At 45.6% G+C, this 23918-nt stretch overlaps 1 protein-coding gene and 1 non-coding gene across 2 annotated transcripts in view; one reads left to right on the plus strand and one right to left on the minus strand.

Moving 5' to 3' along the window:
• Positions 1 to 3477: 3477 nt before the first annotated feature.
• LOC144606056 (2'-5'-oligoadenylate synthase-like protein 2) overlaps positions 3478 to 23918 on the minus strand; it is a 30845-nt gene continuing 10404 nt past the window's right edge. Inside the window, exons 6-14 of the mRNA XM_078421844.1 lie at positions 22844 to 23094; positions 21912 to 22044; positions 20550 to 21050; positions 11584 to 11751; positions 8930 to 9224; positions 7160 to 7359; positions 5528 to 5781; positions 4885 to 5017; positions 3478 to 3767 (exon numbers count right to left, since the gene is read on the minus strand). Of these exons, the coding sequence (XP_078277970.1) occupies positions 3750 to 3767; positions 4885 to 5017; positions 5528 to 5781; positions 7160 to 7359; positions 8930 to 9224; positions 11584 to 11751; positions 20550 to 21050; positions 21912 to 22044; positions 22844 to 23094 (1953 nt within the window). The 3' untranslated portion in view covers positions 3478 to 3749. The remainder of the gene's footprint in view (positions 3768 to 4884; positions 5018 to 5527; positions 5782 to 7159; positions 7360 to 8929; positions 9225 to 11583; positions 11752 to 20549; positions 21051 to 21911; positions 22045 to 22843; positions 23095 to 23918) is intronic.
• On the plus strand, positions 5855 to 5931 carry trnai-uau (transfer RNA isoleucine (anticodon UAU)). The gene has a single exon. It is a non-coding gene; the product is annotated as a tRNA-Ile (tRNA).

A 23918-nucleotide genomic window follows, 5' to 3' on the forward strand; every position in this document is an offset into this window, starting at 1 on the left:
CGAAGGGCCTGTTTCTGTGCTGTATCTCTAAAGAAAAAGGGGGTAAAATCACACACAAGTAACCTTTACCTCCTGTCTCCCTCTGCTCAGCCTCTTCACCGAAGCCTCTTATGGGAAAGCCTCACATGTGTCCTCCACAGGGCAACTCTCCTAACATGGCCGCTCCCAAAAGGACCGCTCCGCTGCGCCTTGCCTTCCTTTTATTGGCTGCTGATTTAGCCAATTTATTGGCCGATCAATTAGTGCATCCAACGACTAGATTTTGAAACCTCCTGTGCTGCTCTGATAATGAAATAGACTCACTCAGCCCATCCAACCAAATATAAACTTGTAACGCTATGGGCCTAAGATAGACACAAAAAGCTGAAGTAACTCAGTGAGACAGGCAGCATCTCTGGAGAGAAGGAACGGGTGACGTTTAGGGTCGAGACCTTCTCTCCAGAGATGCTGCCTGTCCCACTGAGTTACTCCAGCGTTTAGTGTCCATCTTCAGTTTAAACCAACATCTGCAGTACCTTCCTACACAACACTATGGGACCTTACTGTTTCCAAATGGTTTCAGATATTTCACTGCAAACAGTAGAGGGCGCCCTATCACTCATAATGCCTTACTGTCAACAAGTAGGTTTAACCAGTTGAAGGAAGAATATATGTGTAGGATGGAACTGCAGATGCTGGTTTTACCAAAGATAGATACTAAGTGCTGGAGCAACTCTGCGGGTTAGCTAGCATCTCTGGAGAAAACGAATAGGTGAAGTTTCGGGTCGGGACCCTTCTTCAGACTGAGAGTCGGGGAGAGGGAAACGAGTGGTATGAAAAGTTACAGAACAGTACGTCAGGTCTGCCATGAAGTAGAGTTTTTCTTCCGTCGCCTCCGTGCCTCTTTCTACGGGAAAGGATCCTCAGCACCCAGTGATGAGTCCTTCTCCTGCCTCTACCAGTACCCTCCTCTTGCACTCCCCCAGCCGGGCTTCTACCGGCTCTTCAGACCTTTTATTAGATTCTGTACCTTTTCCTACCTCTAGTTTCCCTCTTCACTGACTCTCAGGCTGAAGAGGGGTTTCAGCCCAAACATCACCTGTTCCTTTTCTCCAGAGAAGCTGCCTGACCCGCTGAGTTACTCCAGCTTTTAGTGTCTCTCTTCGAGCGAAGATAATAAACGGGTTTTGATTTACATATTTGAGAGACGGTAAACAGGACACAAAAAAGTTTCACAAAACCCTTTCTGCTACTAATTTCCTGTTTTCTCACTGAGCTTAAAGGATGGAAGTGGTTATTGATCAAAAGAAGATTGAGAAAATCCCAGGCTATGAACATTTTAACTGTAAGATGCAAAAAAATATGTTGGCCACAGTGTATCATGGAAACCTCCTGTGTGCAGAGTGCTGAGAAGATTCACGAGGATGTTGCCAGGACCTGAGGGCGTGAGCTGTAGGAAGAGGTTGGGCTGGCTAGGACTGTATTCCTTTGAGCATAGGATGATGAGAAGTGATCTTCTAGACATGTATAAGAAGGGACCATGAGGGGAATGGACAGGGTAGTTTCACAGAGTCGTTTACCCAGAGTAGAAGAATCAATGATTTAATAGGAATCTGAGGGACAACGTTTTCACATAGAGGATGGTGGATATATAGAACAAGCTGCTTGAGGAGGTAGTTGGGACAGAAACGATAACAACATTTGGGCAGGGGAATGGATAGGAAAAGTTTAGAGAGAGAGATAGGTCAAACGCGGGCAGGTGGGACTAGTGTAGATGGGCCACCTTAGTCATCGTGGGCAAGTTGGGCTGAAGGCCCTGCTTCTGTGCTACGTGACTTTATGATCTCTATGTTTTAACATGTATGAATGCTAAAATCATGAGAGATTGAGTAAACACACAGAGTCTCTTGCCCAGAGTAGCGGAATCGAGAACCAGAGGACATAGGTTTAAGGTGAGGGGGGAAAGATTTAGTAGGAAACAGAGGGGTAACTTTTTTACACAAAGGATGGATGGTGTATGGAACGAGCTGTTAGAGGGGGTAGCTGAGGCAGGTACTATCGCAACATTTAATAAAATATTTAGACGAACATGTAGAAGATAGGTTGGAGGCATATTGGCCAACGCAGGCAGGGGGGACCAGTGTAGATGGGACATGTTGGTCGGTGTGGGCAGGTTGGTCTGAAGGGCCTGTTTCCATGCTATATCACTCTGTGACTCTAAACCAAACAATGATTGTTGAACATATTGTGAAGGACTCAGTCGCAGCATGAGCAGATGGATTTGCAAAAGATGGATAGGTGAGAACGAGAAATAATATGGGTTATTTCTTTGTATTTCTTTTCTTACCATCCACCACAGCCCCAGGCTGTGAATGAAACAAATCTCCAAAAAAGCCTTTGCAATAGAAATTACTTTATTGAATGCATCAGTAACAGAGTTTAAATCAACACGAAATCATTAGCAAATTTTTTATTCTTTGTTTGGGACAGTAATTATAGATTATAAATGAGATTATATAAAAGCCATTTGGCCCATCATACTGGTCCAGTATGTAGATTCACTGCCAATGTAGTACCAATCACTAGATTTCCACTATTTGCCAAATAATTTCATTAAGTAATAAAATGATTTAAAATTCTTCCATCTAAGACACACACAAGGCCAGGCATGGAGCAGTGAACTGTAGTGCATAGGAATAGGTATTTTAGCCACAATGTCCATGCCGAACATGATGCCAACATAAACTAATCTCTTCTGCCTGTACGTGATCCATATCCCTCCATATCCATAAGCTCATCTAAAAAGCCTCTTAAACACCATATCCTCCACCATTAGGCACCCACCACTCTCTGTGTATAAAAAGGTGCATGTTTCCTTTTCAACTTTGCCCCACAACTTAAAGCTACAGTTAAGAGATACAGCACGGAAACAGGCCCTTTAGCCCACCGAGTCTGCGCAGACCAACTATCCCCGTACACTAGCACTATCCCACGTACGAGGGACAATTTACGTTCTTTTACCAAAGCCAATCAACCTACCAACCTGCACGTCTTTGGAGTGTGGGAGGAAACCGGATCACCCGGAGAAGGCACATGTGGTCACAGGGAGAATGTACAAATTCCGTACAGACAGCACCCATGGTCAGAATCGAACCTGGGACTCTGGCGCTGTAGGGCAGCAACTCTACTGTTTACAAAAATAAATTTCACTGTATCTCGGTGCAGGTGACGTTAAAGTACCATTGATTAACAACCCCCTTCCCGTTCACTTTCATCCTTTCAGAAGTGCACCCCTTTACCAAGTCTCCCCTTAATCCTCTCTGCTTCAGGAAGAATGCCTGTATTTCACCACTGCCTCACAAGATTCCCAATCGGAAATAGGAATAATCAACTTGACACCAAAAATCAGCTGTTCAATTTGTTGGATATATGAATAAAATACCAGGAATTACATTTCAGATTAAAATGTTTACAGTGATTTGCTGCGATTGCCATTTTGACATCCCTCTCCAATGCCCCAATACCGATTCCTTGCGCAAATCTTTGTTAAAGCAAGATGCACCAACTGGAGTCTTCTTTCAGCAACAAAGTAACGTTATGGAAAATTCCATAATCAGACAGCGTGCTTGTATCCTGCAGCATGTTGCCATTCCATTCCAGGCAGATATTGGACACTGATTTTCCAGTGTGTTCCGCAACTTCTTGTTTAATATGTTTAATGGGGTAGAAAGGGTTGACATTCAAAGGAAAGGTGAAGCAATCCAATGAAATTACACGCTCTTCACAGGCTGTAAAAACACAAACATAAACAAGGATTGTTACCCTCTGCTCTGCTATAATCTTGCTGTACAGGTAGCAGCGCTGTGGTGCAGCAGGGAGAGCTGCTGCCTCACAGCGCCAGAGACCCGGGTTCCATCCTGACCACGAGTGCTCCATGTGTGGAGTTTGCACGTTCTCCCTGTGACTGTGTTGTCTTCCACCAGGTGCTCCGGTTCCCTCCCGTGTCCCAAAGATGTGCGGGTTTGTATGTTAATTGGCTTCTGTAAATTGTCACTAGTGTGTAAGGAGGGGATGTGAAAGTGGGTTAGAAGATAGAACTGAAGTGGACGATGGTCGGCGTGGACTCGGATGGGCTGAATGGCCTTTTTCCATTCTGTATCTCTAAAAGCTGAAACTCAAAATACTACTCAGTCTACTTTAGTGTACAAAATCATGAGAGGAATCTAACGTCATAGTGTCTCGCAAGGACCTTTCTCACCCCAGTCATTCCCTCTTCTCCCCAATCCCATAGGGCAGACGATAGAAAAAAATTGAAAGCATGTACCACCAGACTTGGAACCAGCTTCTTCCCCTCTGTTATCAGATTTCTGAACATTCATGGAGTCAATCAAACAAGTACGATAGGCAGAGCAAAGAGAAAAATATCAAACTGCAAAATTCTGTGGCATTACACTTCCAAAGTTCAATGTCTACAATAAGACCCTTTGGCCTAACTTGCCCACACCAGCCAACACCCCCTATCTACACTAGTCCCACCTCCCTGCATTTGGCCCACATCCCTCTAAACCTGCCCTATCCATGTACCTGTCTAAATGTTTCTTAAACATAGGTAAATGCTTCCTAAACATTCTTCCCATAAGCTAGGGTGCAGTCCTAATCTTCCAACCCACCTCATTGCAGGCATTGAACTTTGTCTCTGGAAGTGCACTGCTACAGAATTCTGCACTTTTGTATTTTTCTCTGTGCTCTCTCTGCCTGTTATATTTGTGTACGGTTTGATTGTAATCATGGATGGTGTTATCTGATTTAATTTGGAAAGCATGCAAACAAAAGCTTTTCACCATGACCTCAGTACATGTGGCAACAATAATCCAATTCCCATGCATGTTTCCTGTGATATTTTACCTGAACATCCCAGGGGATGACATTTTTCACACAGTTCTGCTGTAAACAGACCTCGGCCGCTTCTGCCACCAGATCCCATCTTGCTGCTGCAGCAATGTTACCTGTTGGATCTGCGGGGTCGAGGATCATTGGCCTAAAGGTTCAAACACATAAGAGTCAGCAGCCAAAAAACAATTTTACTAGCTCGATCTGCACACCACAAAATCCATTGGGAATTACCTCTTGGGGAAACCTTTAAGGCTGCTTACCCTTTCATCGATTCCTTGTTGCCTCCTAACCTTCTGTACCCTAGACTAAATACTGAGGACATCAGTGGGCAGCGGTAGAGTCCTGGGCTCGATCGTGACCACGGGTGCTGTCTGTACAGAATTTGTACGTTCTCCCCATGACCTGCGTGGGATTTCTCCGGTTTCCACCCACACGCCAAAGGCGTACAGGTTTGTAGGCTAAGTGGCTTCAGTAAATTCTCCCGACCCGGAACATCACCTATCCTTTTTCTCCAGAGATGCTGCCTGACCTGCTGAGTTACTCCAGCAATTTGTGTCTATCGTTGGTATAAATCAGCATCTGCACATAATCTTTCACTGTGCTGTGTTGATTCTAGAATTCCAGAAAGGCCAAGTATGGTTTCAACATAACTTACTTGGGTTCTCTAAGTTTTTCTTTCAGAAATCTGCCAATGCAGTCAGAGTCAAAGTTGTAGTTTCTGGTCCAAAATATCCAAAGCTGTTTGTACTGGACAATCAGTTCCAGAACGGTGCGAAATCCTTCCGCGGTGCTGAACTTTTCTCCCTTCCCAGCGCTCTCCCATGCATAGATGATCAGCAGCTCGAGAGCATACTTCGGTGGTAAATACTCCCCGACGCTCAGTTGGGGTTTATACGGGCGACGGACATGCTGTCGGATAAAAGAAATCAACATTTGAGCCTTCAGGCATTGACTGTGTCTTTCTTGTTTGAATAACTTCACGGCCCAGATAGATAGCTCAGTCGGTAGAGCATCAGACTTATAATCTGAGGGTCCAGGGTTCGAGTCCCTGTTCGGGCGATTACTTTAGGGGCGGTAATGTGGTGTAGCAGTAGAGTTGCTGCTTTACAGTGCCAGAGACCCGGCTTCAACTATGGATGCTGTCTGTACGGAGTTTGCACATTCTCCCTGTGACAGTGTGGGTTTTCTCCGGGTGCTCCAGTTTCCTCCCACACGCAGGTTTGTAGATTAACCGGCATCTGTAAATTGTTCCTAGTGTGTAGGGTAGAACTAGTATACGGATGATCACTGGTCGGTGCAGACCCGGTGGGCCGAAGGGCCTGTTTCCAAGCTGAATCTCTAAACTAAACCAGTTAAAAATTAAGGAACGTAACGCCATACATTAAAGAACATAATCGCCAAATTATAGAACCATTCACTGTTTCCTCAGGTGGAAAATTCAACTTTAACATAGTTAACAAAAATATTAACGAAGGGATGAGAATATTTTACGCAATTAACTATTACGGTCTTGGGTGCATTGTTTAGTTTAGTTTACAGCATGGATACTGGTTAGTTCCAGGACCAGAGACAAATTTAAACCAAAGGTAGAAGGGGTTGCAAGGAAAAACCTTCTATACAAAGATATGTTACGTTCTGGAAACACTGCTTGTAGAGGTGGCTGAAACAGAATAAATCAGTTTCTTCAAAAGGAAGACACAAGGAACTGTAAATGCTAATTTACATTTTTTTTAAACATAACGCTGGAGTAACTCAGCTGGTCAGGCAGCATCTCTGGAGGACTCTGGATAGACGACGTTTCGTATTAGGGCCCTTTTTCAGTCTGGTTAGAGCAGGAGGAGAAAGCTGGAAAAGAGGAGGGGGCAGGACAAAGTCTGGCAAGTGATAGGTGGATATGGGTGTGGGGGGGGGGGGGAGGGGTTGATTGACAGATGGATGGACAAAGGATAGAAATGAAAAGGAGACAAAAGGGTGTAGGATAAGGAGAGAAGAGGAGTGAAACGAGAAGCCGGAGAAAGGGATAGTTGGAAGGGGATAGGGGGAATGGAACAGGGTGTCGGGATAGTGGAACAATCAGGTGAGTGCATGGTGGGGCTGGATGGGGACTTGAGAGAGAATCATTTACAGGGGTATAGGGAACAGCAGGCGTATGGACCAACAAGATTAATTTACTGGTATCTGACATGGACTTGATTGACCAAATGTACTACAACAATGTGATTTGATGTGCACTTGTTCTTCCAAAAGCAATTCAACTTAAATAACTGCATGCACCTAATCATAGAACAATTTCAGCAGCAGTCTCCAAATATATCTCAGTATACCAATACTTCACAAGTCGGATGAGGCCTTTCAGTTTAGTGGGTCGGATTATTATAAAGTCTCTCTGAAGTTCGGTGAAGCATGTTGAGAATTCTCCCCCACGTTCTCCAGTTTTAATGAGAGCTTCATAGACCTGATGATTCGGGCGAGTCCCTGTCAGTTGACCTTCAGGACAAAAACGTGACATTTTATTGCTTAGATACTGACAATTTCTGTAATATTAAACTTAATAAGATGTTTGTCATTGACAGAACGATATATAAACATGAGGAAACCTTGGAGGCATTCATCAATGGTATTTCATAGAAACATAGAAAATAGGTGCAGGAGTAGGACATTCTGCCCTTCAAGCCAACACTGCCATTCAATATGATCATGGCTGTACCCCGTTCCTGCTTTCTCCCCATATCCCTATGATTCCGTTAGCCCTAAGAGTTACATCTAACTCTCTCTTGAAAACATCCAGTGAATTGGCCTCCACTGCCTTCTGTGGGAGAGAATTCCACAGATTCACAACTCTCTGGGTCAAAAGGTTTTTCCTCATCACTCACTTTTTTCGGCAAAATCTTAAGCAATCACGATAACTAATTAAAGTTTTTTTCCAACATATTTGACAGCTTCAAAGATGGCAAAAAAAATTACATCACAGGGAGATCCAGAGTCAGACAACCTCAGCAAGATAATGTTCCAGCTCTTAGTTTAGTTTGGAGCTACAGCGCGGAAACAGACCCTTCGGGTTCAGGTGAAATAGTGAAATCAGTCCGCAGAAATCGATCAGCGATTCCTGCACATTAATATAATCCTACACACAAATTTACATTTATACCAAGCCAATTAACCTACAAACCTGTACATCTTTGGAGTGTGGGAAGAAAACCCACGCGGTCACAGGGAGAACGGAGAAACTCCGTACAGACGGCACCCATGGTCAGAATTGAACCCGGATCTCTGGTGCTGTAAGGCAGCAACTCTACCGCTGGGCAATCCATTCCGGACCCACTCTAGAGGCTTAAACACGAAAATCTAGGCTGACATTTCAATCCATTATTGAAAATATCGTACGAATCTGAGGTCCTCCAATTCCTACTTTACCTCGCACTAAACATTATTCCCTTTATTCTGTATCTGTATACTGTGGATAGCTTGATTGTAATCATATTTAGGTCTTTCTGCTGACAGGATAACATGGAACAAAACAACTTTTCACTGTACCTCAGTACATGTGACAATAATAAACTAAACTAATCTAAACTACCGACCAGCGACAAAAAAGCAAAGGACAAGAGTCATTGCTCCTATTTTAAGAAAAGCCATGGTTTGATCCTCTGTTACCTAACCATTATTTTTCCTTCCATCCACCACAAAAAAGAATTGATCATTTGACATATTGCTGTTGTGGAAGCTTGCTATGCGAGAATTGACTGCTATGCGTATAGAATCATAGAGTCATATGGTATGGAAACAGGCCCTATGGTCAGCCCAACTCAACGCCATTGACCGGGATTCCGCTAGTCCTAAGCTAAGCTAGTCCTATTTGCCTGCTTTTTAGCCCATATTCCTCTGAACCTTTCCGATGCGTGCATTATAATGATATCTACACTTTAATGAAACTCTTTGGGACAATCTGAACTCAAAAAAGACATTGCAATAAGTGAAAATTGTCCTTTTATGTAATCAAAAAGATAACTTATTTTCCATTAAACCGGTTATTTTCAATGTGTTCAAAGCCTCCTACCTAAGGCATCATATGCAGGGAGAACATCGACCTCAACAAAATCAGACGATTCTGTGGATTTAAACTGGAGGTTCAGGGAACGAGGAGAAGAAGAAGAGGGAATTATTCTGGGCGGTGTCATTTTGATCTGATGTCCAATGTTTTTCTCGTATTTCAAAAACAGATCACGAATGTTGCTCAAAATATCAGCCCGGTTTTTCTTTTGGTCTTCAAAACACTTGAAGTAGTTGAGAAAGATAACCATATCTGCATCAGAGCCATTTTTTACAGCTGTTCCTTTTCCAAGGGAGCCACCCTAAAAGAAGAGGCAAAACAACAATACAATCTTTTAAATAAATGATTTTTAGTTTTTGTTTAGTTTAGAGATGCAGCACGTAAACAGGCCCTTTGGCCCACTGAGTCCTCGCTAACCGGTGATCCCCTTCCAACGCACCAGGGACAATTTATAATCTTTTACCAAAGTCAATTAACCTACAAACCTGTACGTCTTTGGAGTGTGCGAGGAAACCGGAGCACCCAGAGAAAACCCACGCGATCAAGGGGAGAACGTACACACTCCGTGCAGACAGCAACCGTAGTCAGGATCGAACCTGGGTCTCTGGCGCTGTAAGGCAGCAACTCTAACACTTATTCACAAAAAAGTTGTCGAAATCTAGAGTCTACTCTTGTGGTAGAGTGTATGGTAAGGTCCTTTGGTAGAATGACAAATAATTGATTGCATATATCAAGGATTATTGGTTCAAATACTGACAAACCATCATTTAAATGAGCCTGGTGGCCTATTTCTGTTGGATTAGAAATGTGGGTGGCACAGTCATGCACCAGCAAGAGCCACTGCCTCACAACGCCAGGGACCTGGGTTTGATCCTGACCTCGGGTGCTGTCTGTGTGGAGTTTGCACAATCTCCATGTGACTGTGTGGGTTTCCTCTGGGTGCTCCGGTTTCCACCCAAATCCCAAAGACGTGCAGGTTTGTAGGTTATTTGGCAAGTGTAAAATTGCCCCTAATTTGTTTCAGTTTCAGTTTAGTTTATTGTCGCGTGTACCGAGGTACAGTGAAAAGCTTTTGTTGTGTGCTATCCAGTCATCAGAAAGACAATAACTGATTCCAATCAAACCATTTACATTGTACAGATACATAAGGGTAGCAATTGGAGGAAAAGTGGAATAACATAGAACTAGTGTGAATGGGTGAACAATGGGCAGTGTAGACTCGGAGGGCAGAAGGGCCATTTTCCACGCTGTATTTCTAAATTAAATACAGGGTTATTAACTTATCTTGTGCTTGAGATGGCTCGGCCTACTAGAGTTGCCTTGATCTCACAAAAGGCTCAATACCACTCATGAATCCAGGCAGTGGGTTAGTTGTCAAGCATAGAATACCATGACCATGGTTGATTGCTGTGATCATAACTCTTCATATGTTCATAAGTCATAGGAGCAGAATTAAGCCCTTTGGCCCATCGAGACTACTCTGCTGTTCAATCATGGTTGATCTATCTTTCTCTCTCAACCCAATTCTCCTGCCTTCTTCCTGTAACCCGTGACACCCTAACCCTGAACCTGTCAATCTCCGCTTTAAAAAATCCCAAAGACTTCGCCTCCACAACTATCTGTGACAATAAATTCCACAGATTTACCACCCTCTTTAGCCAAAGAAAATCCTCCTCACCTCTTGGGCATGAGAAATCAGGAGTATGAAATTTTAGTTTAAAGATACAGCCCTTCTGCCCACTGAGTCCATGCCAACCATCGATCACCCGTTCACATCAGTTCCACTCCCTACACATCCGGGGCAATTCACAGAGGCCAATTAACCTACAAACCCACAGGTCATTGGATTGTGGGAGGAAATTGGGGCACGTGGGAAACCCATGCAGTCACAGTGTGAAGGTGCAAACTCCACACACAGACATCACCTGAGGTCAGGATCAAACCCGGGTCCCTGTGGCCACAGGGCAGCACCAGTGATCCTGAGACCTTCTTTGTGTTCCTCTCCGTACCATAATCTACTGTATCTGCTGTTCCAGGTGTGGACTCCTATATATTGGCGAGACCAAGCGATCGTTTCGCTGAACACCCCACTCAGTCTGCCTAAACCCCGCCTGATCTCCTGGTCGATAAACACTTTAACTTCCCCTCCCATTCCCACACTGACCTTTCTGTCCTGGGCCTCCCCCATTGTCGGTGAGGCCCAGCGCAAATTGGAGGAACAGCACCTCATATTTCGCTTGGGCAGCTTACACCCCAGCGGTATGAGTATTGTCTTCTCTAACTTCAAGTAACCATTGTTTTCCGTCTCTCTCCATCCCTCCCCCTTCCCAGTTCTCTGACCAGTCCGACCGTCCCCCTGATTACATTTGATCTCTGTTTGCTTTGTTGTCACCATCTCCTAACTGACAAAGCTATTCTACATTTTCCTTAAGCTGCATCTCTTTTGATGTCTCATTTTCACCCTTACACTTACCACCTTACCCGTCCTTATTTATATCTCCCTCTCCCCTGAATCTCAGTCTGAAGAAGGGTCTCAACCCAAAACGTCATGCATTCCTTCTCTCCGGAGATGCAGCTTGTCCCTGAGTTACTCCAGCACTCTGTGTCTATTTTCTGTACCACTGCCTATTTCCATTCAGTATACAATTCTGTCATCTCACCTTCACAGCTTTACTGATTTTATAGGGACCTTGGCCCTCTAAGAACTTACAAATCCTGTCAATGGTCTCAGCCACTTGTTTCAAAAATCTGTCATCAGGTTGGAGATGTAAGTAAATAAATGTGTCCAGTTCACGGGGTGGCGTATGAAACAAATCCATAACTCTTTTCTGTAATAAAAGAAAAGATAGAATTCAGCAAAGTTAACTTCGATAGGAGCTCTGAAGAGAATCACAAAATCCTTCAGGTATGGAAATAGATCACTCAGTATACAGAGTCAATGCCAAGTCTGAATACAGCAGGTCACAAAGTGCTGGAAGAACTCAACAGGTCAGGCAGCAACTGCGGAGAGAAAGGATTGCCGATGTTTCCAGTCACAGAGTGATACAGTGTGGAAACAGGCCCCTCATCCCAACTTGTCCACACCAACCTACACTAATCCCACCTGCCAGCGTTTGGCGCACATCCCTCTAAACCTGTCCTATCCCAGTACCTGTCTAAATGTTTCTTAAATGTTGTGATAGCCCCTGCCTCAACTACCTCCTCCGGCAGTTTGTTCCATACACCCACCACCACTGTCACCACTGCCACACTGTGTGACAAAGTTACCCCTTAGATTGCTATTAAGTCTTTCATCTGGTGGGAGTGGGCGCTGGACAAGGGACTGTAGGAAGTACCAGAGGCCATAGCCGTAGGGGAAAAGATTTATGAGGAATCTGAGGGGTAACTTTTTCACACAGAGGGTGGTATGTGGATGGAACAAGCTGCCAGAAGAAGTAGTTTAGGCTGAGACTATCCCAACGATTAAGAAAGTTAGACAAGTACATGGATAGGACAGGTTTGGAGGGATATGGATCAAACGGGGGCAGGTGGGACTAGTGCAGATGGGACATGTTGGCCGGTGTGCGCAAGTTGGGCCGAAGGGCCTGTTTCCACGCAGTATCACTCTCTGATAGGGTTGCCAACTGTCCCGTATTAGCCGGGACATTCCGTATTTTGGGCTAAATTGGGTTGTCCCGTATTTGAGGGCGGTTCAGGGTTGGACCGCCAGGCGCTTATGGGTTTTCATTCTCCGGGTTAATTCTCCCCCCCCCCCCCCCCCCCTCCCTCCCTCTCTCTCCTCTCCCTTGGGAGTGTTTTTAATTTCCACGTTTTAATTATTAAATCTCTTAGGCGTCTCTCAAGCGCTCACCCACCCAGCCCTGCTCGGTCGGAGGCGGAGGGCTCACAAATTCCCTGGGCACCGACGCTCAGGGAATCTCCCGAGTGCCAGCCCTCCCCCCGCAAGAGCGAACACCTGGCGAACTGTCACAGCAGGTAGCGGCTCTGACATTTGATCAACCGCCTCATTAGATCTGTTGCCGTTCGATGTCCATCTCGCCTCCTGCAAGATTCCTCACAAGTCCCTCCCTCGCCGCTTCCTCCCACTGAAAGGCTATAACACGGTTCTCTTATCTCCCTGTAAAACCCCGCCGGACGCCAGCCCCTTCTTCGGTCCCGATAGAAACATAGAAAATAGGTGCAGGAGGAGGCCATTCGGCCCTTCGAGCCAGCACCGCCATTCGTTGTGATCATGGCTGATCGTCCACAATCAATAACCCGTACCTGCCTTCTCCCCATATCCCTTGATTCCACTAGCAACCTAGAGCTCTATCTAACTCTCTCTTAAATCCATCCAGTGATTTGGCTGATTCCTGAAACTCGCCTCTTCTGTATCCACTGCACGCTCTCTCTCTCTATCTCTCCCTCTCTCTCTCTATCTCTCCCTATCTCTCCCTATCTCTCCCTCCCTCTCTCTCTCTCCCTCCCTCCCTCCCAGCCTCAGCTCAGATACCCCGCATACAAAACAGCTGACTCAATCGACCTTTCATGAAGATAAATAGGAGAGAAAGTGCACAGGGTAGCGTTAGAAACTAACAAGCCAGCTCAGGTGAGCGAGTGCGTCTGCTCAACAGAGCAGGTATAACTCTAAATATACCACAGGAAAACAATTTTAATTAAACAGTAAAGCATTAGCACTTTCTAAATAGGTCAGTACCAGTCAGAATAAGACATCACGTTTGACACATCACAGCCATTATCTGCTAAACCAAACTAAGATATGGAATAAACCATTCTTTATCGAGAAACCACCCGTTATATCGTGTAGTGTAGAAACCTACATTTTCAAAAGAGTTAAAGTTTTTTAACATCTATCATTTATATATATATATTTTTTTAAAATTTAACGCAAGGAACTGCAGATGCTGGTTTAACCAAAGGGAAAAAAAGACACAAAGTGCTGGAGTAACTCAGCAGGTCGGGCAGCATCTGTGGAGAACACGAATACATGGTAACATATCAGATAGATTAATTTAACATGGATACATGGTAACATGTTCCCTCTTTCAGTGAAACATTATCAAACCGCAACAGCTCATTGAACACGGTGTAATGACATAAATAATATTTCTCTTCATTTGTCATTTCATGCAGTTCATTGTGTGTTTATCTGTAAAATTGTGCATCAGATTTGTGAAAAATAATCCCACAAACTATAGACAACTCACCTCCACTGTGCGCAGGCTTGGATTCCTGGTGCAAATGAGTCCAACAGGGAAGTTTATTTTTAATGGTCGTTGGTTTCTATTCACTTCTCCTTCTGGTTAAGTTTCGATTCCGGACTCTGACATCATTTCCCCGTTATCGGGTTAAGTTTCGAGTTTCTATTTCCTGGTCTGACGATGCAAAATAACGAAGTCAACATCAACATAAGGAACTCAAAAGATAGCGACAACAATCGACAGGCCAGGCGGCAACTGCAACAAGAGAAACAGCGATGACAATTCAGAGGGGTTTTTGCCAAAACTGGCCGATGGTGAAAATAGGTTTTAAGTGAGGACACAAGGAACTGCAGGTGCTGTCTGTTTACAGAAACAGATGCAAAAGGGCTGGAGTAACGCAGCGGGTCAGGCAGCACCTCTGGACAGGCGCCCTGTTTCAGTGAAGACAAGTTAGTTTTAAGTAGCAGACTGGAAGCTGGAAAGGGTGCAGAGAAGATTTACGAGGATGTGGGCCTGAGCTCCAGGGAGAGGTTGGGCAGGCATGGACTGTATTCCTTGCAGCACAGGTGGATGAGGATCTTATGAGGATCTTATGGAGGTGGAGAGACCATCAATAGATATAGTAGTTGCAGAGTCTTACCCAGAGTAGGGGAATCAAGAACCAGAGGATATAGGTTTAAGATGGAGAGGGGAAAGATTTAATAGGAACCTCAGGGGGCAATGTTTTCACATTGGTGGGCATATAGAACAAGCTGCCGGAGGAGGTAGTTGAGGCAGATTCTATCGCAATGTTTAAGAAACATTTGGACAGGTACATGATGTACACGCTCTATGTCTTCTTTCTTCAGTAGGGTTGCCAACTATCTCACTCCCATATAAGGGAAAAGGGGACGTCACCGCCCTGCGCCCCACGTGACCTCACCCAGCCAGCGGCCACGTGCTCCCACTACACCAATGGCGGCTACCCGGGCCGGGAGGCGGGTTGCTACACAACCTCCGTTAGGCGGCCCCCGGGCCTACACTGTCCGGTCCTACACTATCCAGGCCTACACTGTCCGGGCCGTATTAGGCCCGGAGGGCGTTGTAGGCCAAGACAATGTGGGCCAGGGCGCTGTAGGCCCGGACGCTGTAGACCCGGATGCTGTAGACCCGGACAGTGTCGGCCCGGACAGTGTAGGCCCGGACAGTGTCGGCCCGGACAGTGTAGGCCCGGACTGTGTAGGCCCGGACAGTGTAGGCCTGGATAGTAAACGTGACAATAAACGAACTAACTAACTGGATGTGGAGGTTGGTGAGGACCAGGGGAACTCCATCTTGTTCCATCTTGTTCCATCTCGGGGGAAGGCAGCATCTCTGGGTAGAAGGAATTGGTGGCGTTTAGGGTTGAGACCCTTCTTCGGACAGAGGGATCTACAACAGCAGGGGTGAAGCCACAGTTGCTGAAGAACAGGGTTGCCAAATGTCCCCTATTAGCCGGGACATCCCGTATTTTGGGTTAAATTGGTAGATCCCTCTGTCCGAAGAAGGGTCTCAACCCTAAACGCCACCAATTCCTTCTACCCAGAGATGCTGCCTGGCCCGCTGAGTTACTCCAGCACTTTGTGTCTATCTTCGGTTTAAACCAGCATCTGCAGTTGCTTCCTACACTGATCTCTCACCCGTGTCTCCTCTGACTCCCATTGTCTGCTCTTGCTCCCCCCTCCCCCGAGATGGAACAAGATGGAGTTCCCCTGGTCCTCACCAACCTCCACATCCAGTTAGTTAGTTCGTTTATTGTCACGTTTACCGAGGTACAGGGAACAGCTTTGTTGTTGTATGCTATCCAGTCAGCAGAAACACTAGCGATGATCACAATCAAGCTGGCCACAGTATACAGATACAGGATAAAGGGAATAATGTTTAGTGCAAGATAAAGTCCAGTAAAGTCCAATTAAAGATAGGGTCTCCAATGAGATAGATGGTATGTCTGGACCTACTGTTGGTGATAGGATGCTTCTGGTGTCTGATAACAGCTGTGGAGAAACTGGCCCTAATCTGGAGGTGTGCGTTTTGACACTTCTGTACCACTTGCCTGATGGGAGAGGGGAGAAGAGGGAGTGACCGGGGTGAGACTAGTCCTTGATTATTCAGCTGGCCTTGCCGAGGCAGGGTAAAGTGTAAATGGAGTCATTCGATGGGAGGTTAATTCACGTGGTGGTCTGGGCCATCATGACTTTACCTGTCCTTGGTCATCTATTAACGGCCCTGATTTATTCTGGCCTTTTTCTACCTCCAGTCTCCCCACCCCTCTACTTCCAGGCTGAAGAAGAGTCCCGACCCGAAACTTCACCCATCCGTTTTCTCCAGATATGCTGCCTGGGCCGCTGAATTACTCCAGCACTTTGTATCTATCTTCGGTATTAAAGCGGCTTCTGCAGTTCCTTCCTACACAGTATGAACATTAAATTCTCCAATTTTAGATACTCCCCTCTTTTTCCACTGCCCCCTTCTCCCAATGTGCACCTATTTCCCCCATGATCCCGTCCCCTTCCCCCCACCCACCAGTCCCATCCCTCTGCCTTCTCTCCTTATCTGACACCCTTTATCTCCTGTTCCTCTCTAGCCTTTGTCCTGCCGTATGCCACTCATAAACCCCCCTCATCTGTATCCACCTGTCACTTACCACACTTTGTCCCCCACCCCCACCTCCAGTTTTCTCTCCCTTACTACTACCGGCCTAGAGAACTGTCCTGGCCTGAAACGTCTCCTGCACATTCCCTCCACAAATGGAGACACAATGACCTGCAGATTTCAAAAATCGCAAAATTCTGGAGTAACTCAGGATGTCTGGGTCTCTGGAGATCATGGGTAGATGTTTTAGGTTGGGAGCCTTCTTCGAACTGATTGTGGTGGGGTGGGAGGGGGGTAAAAGAAACTGGAGGAAAAGTGGGGGCAGGACAAAGACATAGTCATCAAGTTAAAGCATTTGTCAGTCTGAAGAAGGGTCTCGACCTAAAACATCACCCATTCCTTCTCTCCCGAGAAGCTGCCTGGTCCCGCTGAGTAACTCCAGCATTTTGTGTCTGTCGTCAAGTTAAAGTTTGGCACATCGAGTACACTCCGCCATTGAATCAAGGTTGATCTGTCTTTCCCTCTCAAACCCATTTTCCTGCCTTTTCCCCATAACCCCCGACACCCTTACTACTCAAGAATCTGACAATCTCCACCTTAAAAATATCCATTGATTTGGCCTTTGGCAATGAATTCCAGATTCCCCACCCTCTAACTAAAGAGATTCCTCCTCGTCTCCTTTGTAAAGATACATCCTTTTATTCTGAGGCTGTGGCTCAGAATGTTTCTCTGAATCGTCCACTGATCTGACACTGTCTCAGCCTCTGACTATTTAGTTACACAGTTGCTCAGGATGAACCCTGAGAAGGACCAATGCATCCTGGATTTCCATCTTTCCCTATTTTCATCCTGGAATAAAAGGTTTTGACTGTCTACCCTATCCATGCCTCAAATAATGTTATTGTTTTGACTTCCAGCTGTCCACTGTGATGGTTCTACAAACCCCTCAGTACAAGAGCAATCTTGAATAGTCCTTCAATGTTGATCTGGTCGTTCACACCCAAACCATGGGAATAATGAGACCAGAAGAGTCGCGACCCGAAACATCTCCTATCCATGTTCTCCAGAGATGGTGCCTGACCTGCTGAGTTACTCCTGTGCTTTGTGTCCTTATGGGAATAAATATAGTTGGGGCCCACAGCACCAATTTTGCAGGACAGAAGCTGTCCGTGGGAGGAAAGGGGAAGGAGGTTATCCTTTTCCACTCCAGTGGAGGGAGCTAATCCAAGCGATTTTGGGATTCCAGATCCCTTGACCTCTCATGGTCTTTAAGTAGCTGTTCACCTGGCTACCTGGCTGTGCTTGTGTGAATGTGCAATGGATGGTTTTACATGGTTTGACTGTGATGTGGAAAGTTTGTGAAAATAACTGTGTTGGCTCTTATAGACGTTGCCAAAATGTCAATAAACGGACTGATTTTCAGATAGTGACAAAAGGTAAAACAGCATTTACCTCGATACGAAATACATACAAGCAAGTCACAGCTGTTACCACCTTCCTTATAGGTTTTGGTTTAGTTCTAGCAACACAGTGTTGAAACAGACCCTTCGGCCCACTGCATCCGCGCCGACCAACGATCACCCGTATACTAGCTCTGTTATCCCACCTTTGCATCTTATACACTAGGGGCAATTTACAGAAGCCAATGATCCTACAAACCTGCACCTGTCTTTGGAATGTGGGAGGAAACCGGAGCACCCAGAGAAAACCCACGCGGTCACAGGGAGAACGTATAAACTCCGTACAGCACCCGTAGTCAGGATCAAATTCAGGTCTCTGGCAGCGACTCTATCGCTGCGCCACCATGCAGCCCCAACTATATTGTGCCTGGAAGCAATAGACAATAGGTGCAGGAGTAGGCCATTCAGCCCTTCGAGCCAACACCGCCATTCAATGCGATCATGGCTGATCACTCTCAATCAGTACCCCGTTCCTGCCTTCTCCCCATACCCCCTCACTCCGCTATCCTTAAGAGCTCTATCCAGCTCTCTCTTGAAAGCATCCAACAAACTGGCCTCCACTGCCTTCTGAGGCAGAGAATTCCACACCTTCACCATTCTCTGACTGAAAAAGTTCTTCCTCATCTCCGTTCTAAATGGCCTACCCCTTATTCTAAAACTGTGGCCCCTTGTTCTGGACTCCCCCAACATTGGGAACATGTTTCCTGCCTCTAATGTGTCCAATCCCCTAATTATCTTATATGTTTCAATAAGATCCCCCCTCATCCTTCTAAATTCCAGTGTGTACAAGCCCAATCGCTCCAGCCTTTCAACATACGACAGTCCCGCCATTCCGGGAATTAACCTAGTGAACCTACGCTGCACGCCCTCCATAGCAAGAATATCCTTCCTCAAATTTGGAGACCAAAACTGCACACAGTACTCCAGGTGCGGTCTCACCAGGGCCCGGTACAACTGTAGAAGGACCTCTTTGCTCCTATACTCAACTCCTCTTGTTACGAAGGCCAACATTCCATTGGCTTTCTTCACTGCCTGCTGTACCTGCATGCTTCCTTTCATTGACTGATGCACTAGGACACCCAGATCTCGTTGAACTCCCCCTCCTCCTAACTTGACACCATTCAGATAATAATCTGCCTTTCTATTCTTACTTCCAAAGTGAACAACCTCACACTTATCTACATTAAACTGCATCTGCCATGTATCCGCCCACTCACACAACCTGTCAAAGTCACCCTGCAGCCTTATTGCATCTTCCTCACAATTCACACTACCCCCCAGCTTAGTATCATCTGCAAATTTGCTAATGGTACTTTTAATCCCTTCGTCTAAGTCATTAATGTATATTGTAAATAGCTGGGGTCCCAGCACCGAACCTTGCGGTACCCCACTGGTCACTGCCTGCCATTCCGATAGGGACCCATTTATCCCCACTCTTTGCTTTCTGTCTGTCAACCAATTTTCTATCCATGTCAGTACCCTACCCCCAATACCATGTGCCCTAATTTTGCCCACTAATCTCGTATGTGGGACCTTGTCGAAGGCTTTCTGAAGGTCGAGGTACACCACATCCACTGACTCTCCCCTGTCAATTTTCAACTGGGAGCAATGTTCAGAATGCAGCCCTGTGGACCCTACACAGGGATTGTTGGGTGATTATCAGTTCAATTCATGTGATCTCAGTGGTTTCCCTGTTCTCAACTTCTCTTGCTGCTTCTTCCACCAACGTGATCAGCTGACACAACTCCCATAATGTATGAATCCCCCTTACATGTTTACTGCAGGGGAAGTGCAGATCCTAATGGGCAAGTAATCGGCACCAAGTAAGTCATAACAGATAAAAGTACACAAATGAATATAAGAACTCTGATTGAAGAAAGGAACCAAGTAATCTTTCATTGTTACAGCTTTTATTTATCCATGCAGAATTTCACAAAGATTGACATTTAATTGAATTAAAGTAGAGCTACTTTCCTGGCAGCTGGGCTAGCCTACCGTCTTCTAAAGTATAAAGCCAACGTAAAAATACACAGTATAAAGAGGCTGAAGAAGGGACAAGACGCGAAACGTCACCTTACAAAATTTACAAAGCCCAAACAACCTTATCTGCTGCCCCTCATGTGGGATGAACATGCTGAAGCACCCCAGTTCCATTTGCGGATATTGGTCACATAAGATCGCCTGGATGAACAGGTGGTGGGAAACTTCCAGTAGAAAGAACACAGTACAGAACATGTGCCTGTCAAAAGCAGCGCTTGTCTGTCGCCAGTGATTCCTAATTCCAATTCAACCCAGATAATTGCTCTCAATGATAACTTAATTAAAAGTCTTTCGCATTGCTATTGATTTTCAGACTGTGTAACTGTGACCCTCTGCACTGGAACATTGGAGTTCATTGCCACCTCGCAGTCGCAGGTTGACTTGGATGGTAGAATGCTGCTTAATGCCGTAATGTTGCAGCGTCTGTTCATCTTCAAGTGGCTGAGATTGAAAGGTCAAGTAGTATTGACTTGGTTGGAGGCGCTCCAGAGATTCAATTTTATTTTTTAAACTTGAAACCCTGTCGTTTGGTGAAACCTGAATTGTCAGATTACGCCCATTGGAATTGACCAATATATCCATTGTGTTTAGCGTGAGCAGCTGGATCGTCGCATCAAAGAAGATGCTGGAATCCAACAAGGTTTTGCCATCATCCAAAATGGTGCCTTTGAATATCAGGCGTTGCTGGGAGACTGGAATGGTCCATTTTTGCTGAATGTTGCGTTTGACCTCAGAGACCTTGCCATAAATGTTGGCCTTTATTTGTAACGATTTACCATCCAGGCTGGTCACAGTGATTTCAAATGTCTTCACTGGCTGTGGATCACAAGCAAACATGGCAATAAATAAAATGTAGTTCCTTGTCATTTTGCACAAGACACATAACATGAAAGTGAGATGGTGGACACCCATTCTTTTAGGGGTCATCGGGTGCACTTGGAACACGAGATTTATTCTTTGGAGCGCTAGGAGGATGAGGGGAGATCTTGCAGACGTGCACAAAATCATGAGAGGAATAGATTGGGTAGATGCACAGAATAGGAGCCAAACTAAACGGCACCTTTCCGCCTGGATTGATCAGGGAGCAATGGTAATGGATGTGGCCTCAATTCACTATTCATTAAAAGCCCACACCATTGAATATAGTCATAGAGTCATACAGCATGGAAATAGGCCCTTCAGCCCAACTTGTCCATGCCGACCAAAATGCCCCATCTACGCTAGTCCCATCTGCCTGTGTTTGGCCCTTATTCCTCTAAACCTTTCCTATCCATTCAATTCTCCAAATTTCTTTTAAATGTTGCGATCGTACCTGCCTCAACTCCTCCTCTGGTAAAGTCCATAGACAGTCTACAATGGGGTGGAGGTGGGGAGAGTACTCTAGCTTATGGGAGGACTGTCCACAAGCCTGATAACAGAGGGGAAGAAGCTGCTCGTGAGTGTGGTGGTGCGCGCTTTCAACCTTCTGTATCTTCTGCCTGAGGGGAACAGGGAGAAGAAGGAATGACCGGGGTGGGACAAGTCTTTCATTACGTTGACTGCTTTTCCGAGGAAGGGCAAAGTGCAGGTGGAGTCAATGGTGGGAGGTCTGGTCCTTACAGTGTGGCAGTGGTGAAGTATAAAGGTATCTCGTCACCCCCCTCAGCAAAACACCATCATTCCTTTAAACCATTTTACCTGGACATCCCAAGCTTGGACGTTACTGACACAAGGCATGCTTAGACATTTCCTGGCTTCATCCTGCATCACATTCCAACCATCTGATGAAGCCACGTTTCCAGTTGGATCGGCTGGGTCAAGAATTAATGCTCTGAAAAATAAATTAAATAACAACACTTAACTTTGAGCCGGCGTTTGCTGACAAAATGACAGTGAATGCCATGGTATTTGTTATTATTGCATATTAATTCTGTAATTACATAGGATTATCTCGTGATTCTGTGCAGAAATTTGTATTTCAATTAAGGACGGCAGGGTGGCACAGCTGGTAGTGCTGCTGCCTCACAGCGCCAGTGACCCGGGTTCCATCCTGACCTCGGATGCTGCCTGAGGGGACTTTGCACACTCTCTCTGTGACCGCGTGGTTTTCCTCTGGGTGCTCTGGTTTCCACCCACTTTCCTAAGTCGTGCGGGATGTCGGTTAATTGGCCTCTATAAAATATTGCCACAAATGTGCATGTGGATGTGAAAGTGGGATAACAGAACTAGTGTGAAAAAGGGAATTGATGGTCAATGTCGACCAGGTGGCCAAAGGGCCTGTTTCCATGCTGTATCTCTAGACATCTTTATACTAAAACTCTCGTTTGTTTATTCTGGAACTACAGCCAAAACGGTACACGATAGCGCGACAATTTTAGGCCTACCTTACTCACCGTCATCCCTTTGGTGGTAATGGAAGAAGTTTAATTGAAATTGGTGTTTTATTTTTAAAGTTATTCACATTATAAAGTTTAAATCTATCTCCTAGGGAAGGAGAGGGAGAGATGGGGGGGGGGGAGGGAGGGAGGAGAAGGGGGCTTGAGGGCGATTGAGGGGAGGGGGAAGGGAGAGGGGGGAGGAGCGGGTAAGTCGAGGAGCACCTGTAATTGGAATAGTCCACAGTGTCTTACCGATTGCCATGGAGCTTCTTGGTTAAAAAGTCGGCCAAGGTTGGATTTTTGACATCATAGTAATCTGTCCAGTAGATGCAGACTTCCTGATGGCGGCAGATCAAGTCCAGGACCGTACGGAACCCTTGGGCAGTATCAAATCTCTCCTGATGATTACCTTGTTCCCAGGCATAGATGGTCATTAGCTCCACCGCATATTTTGCTGGGAGTCGCGCTCCACCTCTCAACTGTGATTTCCGTGGCTTGACATACTGGAGAAAATTAGTGACAAATCTTAATAAGCAAATATTATGGAATATGGAACTGCACAGCACTGGAATGTCTGTGCTATAATGATAAGACCAATTCTTATCTGACTGCACATAATCCTATCCCTCCATTCCCTGCGTATCCATGTCTCTTAAATGCCACCATGGTTCATAAGTTCTAGAGTCAGTCTTACTCTAGGCCCTTCGACCCAATTTGTCCATACTGGCCAATATGTCCCATCTGCACCAGTCCCACCTGCCTGCGTTTGATTCATATCCCTCTACACCTGTCATACCCATCTACCTATCTAAATGTTTCTTAAATGGTATAATAGTCCCTGCCTCAACTACCCCCTCTCGGGGCAGAATTAGGCCATTCGGCCCATCAGGTCTACTCTGCCATTCAATTATGGCTGATCTATTTTTCCCTCTCAACCCCATTCTCCTGCCTTCGCCCCATAACCCCTCACACACTTACTGATAAAGAATCGGTCAATTGTATTTGGCTCCACCACCACCCCCGGCAGTGTAAAAAAAGATGCCGCGCAAATGTCCTTCAAACAATGCCCCTCTCACCAAAATGCAAGTGCCTAAGAAGGTGGAAACTGAGACATTGAAGCAAGCGCTCATTTTAGTTTAGGACCAACATCTACTGCAGAGGTTGAGTAGGCTGGGTCTCTATTCCTTGGAGTGCAGGAGGATGAGGGGTGATTTTATAGAGGTTTATATAATCATGAGAGGAATAGATGCACAGAATCTCTTGCCCAGACTAGGGGAATCGAAGACCAGAGGACATAGGTTCAAGGTGAAGGGGAAAAGATTTAATA

Source organism: Rhinoraja longicauda, chromosome 25, assembly GCF_053455715.1.
Source record: "Rhinoraja longicauda isolate Sanriku21f chromosome 25, sRhiLon1.1, whole genome shotgun sequence".
In the NCBI taxonomy this organism is placed as follows: Eukaryota; Metazoa; Chordata; class Chondrichthyes; order Rajiformes; family Arhynchobatidae; genus Rhinoraja; species Rhinoraja longicauda.